General features: G+C 41.2%; 1 protein-coding gene across 1 annotated transcript in view; it reads left to right on the top strand.

Moving 5' to 3' along the window:
* Positions 1-2,018, top strand: part of Anln (anillin actin binding protein) — a 59,633-nt gene that overhangs the window by 48,217 nt on the left and 9,398 nt on the right. The window contains exon 21 of the mRNA XM_005346952.3: positions 1,211-1,297. Coding sequence (XP_005347009.1) covers positions 1,211-1,297 — 87 coding nt within the window. The remainder of the gene's footprint in view (positions 1-1,210; positions 1,298-2,018) is intronic.

Below are 2,018 nucleotides of genomic sequence, written 5' to 3'. Positions count from 1 at the left end.
GGATCTCTGTGAGTTCGAGACCAGCCTGGTCTACCAAGGGAGTTCCAGGACAGGCTCCAAAGCTACAGAGAAACCCTGTCTCAAAAAACCAAAAAAAAAAAAAAAGAAAGAGAAAACGAAAGAAACCCCAATTGAGAAAATACTTCCACCAGTTTGGCTTGTGGGCAAGCCTGTGGGGCATTTTCTTTGATTGACGTGGAAGGCTGCAGCTTACAGTGGGCACTGGCACTACTAAGCAGGCGGTCCTGGGCTACATAAGACAAAAGGCTGAGCAAGCCAGTCGGCAGCACTTCTCCACGGCTTCTGCTTCAGTTCCTGCCTCCGTTCCTGCCCTGACTTCTCTCGGGTGGACGGTGACTGGAAGTGTAAGATGAAATACATCCATTTCCCTCCAAGTTGCTTTGAGTCGCAGTGGGAACCCGATGAAGACACCAGCCTACACTTCTGCATGTGGATTTCCAGTTTTCTCACTACCATTTGCTCAAGACTGCTCTGTTTCTTAGAATAGTCTTGGCACAGTTTTCAAAAATTAATTGGCAAAAAATAATCACATATCAATATGTGGGGTTATTTCTGGTCTCTGTCTTTGATTACTGCAGATTGGGTCAGGCTTTGTGCATGCCACGCAGTCCTCCGCCTCTGGCACAGCTTCAGTTCTTTCTTGGCTCTCGGTTCTGTTTTGTGTGCCCGTGTGTTGATCTCTATCTGCTGCTTTCATACTGTGTCCATTATTTCAACTTTGAATTAATTTGTGAAACTGGGAAGTATGATTCCTCCATGTGTTCTTGTTGATGGTTTGCATTACTTACTTGCAGTCCTGGCAGTTTCATATAGATTTAAGGATTGGCTTTCCTGTTGTGTGGCTCATTTGTCTTTATTGCTAAGTACTGCTGCATTATAGGAGTGTACACTGCTGGTCTATCCAGACTCCCGAGTGTCTCCCAATAAAGGAGTCTGCAGCTCCTAGTCTCAAATCTCCTTTCTTTTCTCATTAATTTAGATCTTGGAACTTTTGTTTTTGTAAAATTCTACCTTGAATGAATTTATTCTTTAATTAAAAGTATCTGTTGCTGAGGAACCAGTGGCTCTTTTATACTTCAGCTTTAGAATGTAATGTATTTTCATGGTATAGTATTTTGTGTTCATAATTTAGCAAGAAAGATCAAACTTTGAAACGATTTTACAAATAAGTTCCCCTTTTTCTTCACAGGTACCTTTTTTATCTCCTTTGGAAGGTCATATCTGCTTAAAAATCAGCTGTCAAGTAAATTCAAGTGTTGAGGAGAAAGGTTTCCTAGTGAGTAACATCTCTGTTCTTCTTTACCGTCTTTTGCCTTCCTGAAGGAAGAAAGCCTATATGATCACATGATAAATTGGTTTTGTAAGGATTTGTTGCGTTTCCCTCTAAGCCACTGACTGCTGGTGTTAGGGTATAATTAGACACAGAAAAGAATCTCTTCAAATTGGCTTTAAAATTTTTAATTATATTTATTTATTTGGGAGGTGCACATGTATGCCACAGTGTGTTTATGGAATTCAGAGGATAAGTTGCAGAAATTGGTTCTCTTTACCTTGTGTGTTCTGGAGATCAAACTTAAGTCATAAGCCGTTATCCACTAAGCCATCTTGCTGGTCCAGGAGGAGCTTTAATTTAGTATGGAGGAAGGAAGTGAACCTACAAGTGCATTACATCATAAGAGAAAGCAGAGGGCGCACTGCTGGGAACTGAGAGAGCGTAAGCTGCTTAGTAAGTCAGCAGAAGCAGGGAGAGATGCTGCGGGCAAGTGGGACAGTGTCCTGAGTGTCCCTTCCCCCGTCACCCCAACCAAAGGGAAGGAGGAGAGAGTGCTGAATATTTCCGGATAGTAAGAGCTTAGCCTAGGGACAGAGGTTAGAGAAATGGACCAAGTATTTTAAAGAAATTGAACTTCATTCTGAAGCCAATTGAGTGACTATTACAGATTTTTTTTTAATATTTATTTATTTAGTATGTATACAATATTCTGTCTGTGTGTATG

The sequence above is a fragment of the Microtus ochrogaster genome, chromosome 5 (genome assembly GCF_000317375.1).
Source record: "Microtus ochrogaster isolate Prairie Vole_2 chromosome 5, MicOch1.0, whole genome shotgun sequence".
Taxonomy (NCBI): domain Eukaryota; kingdom Metazoa; phylum Chordata; class Mammalia; order Rodentia; family Cricetidae; genus Microtus; species Microtus ochrogaster.
Note: the sequence above shows the minus strand (reverse complement) of the source record. Positions and strands in the feature narration are given on the sequence as shown.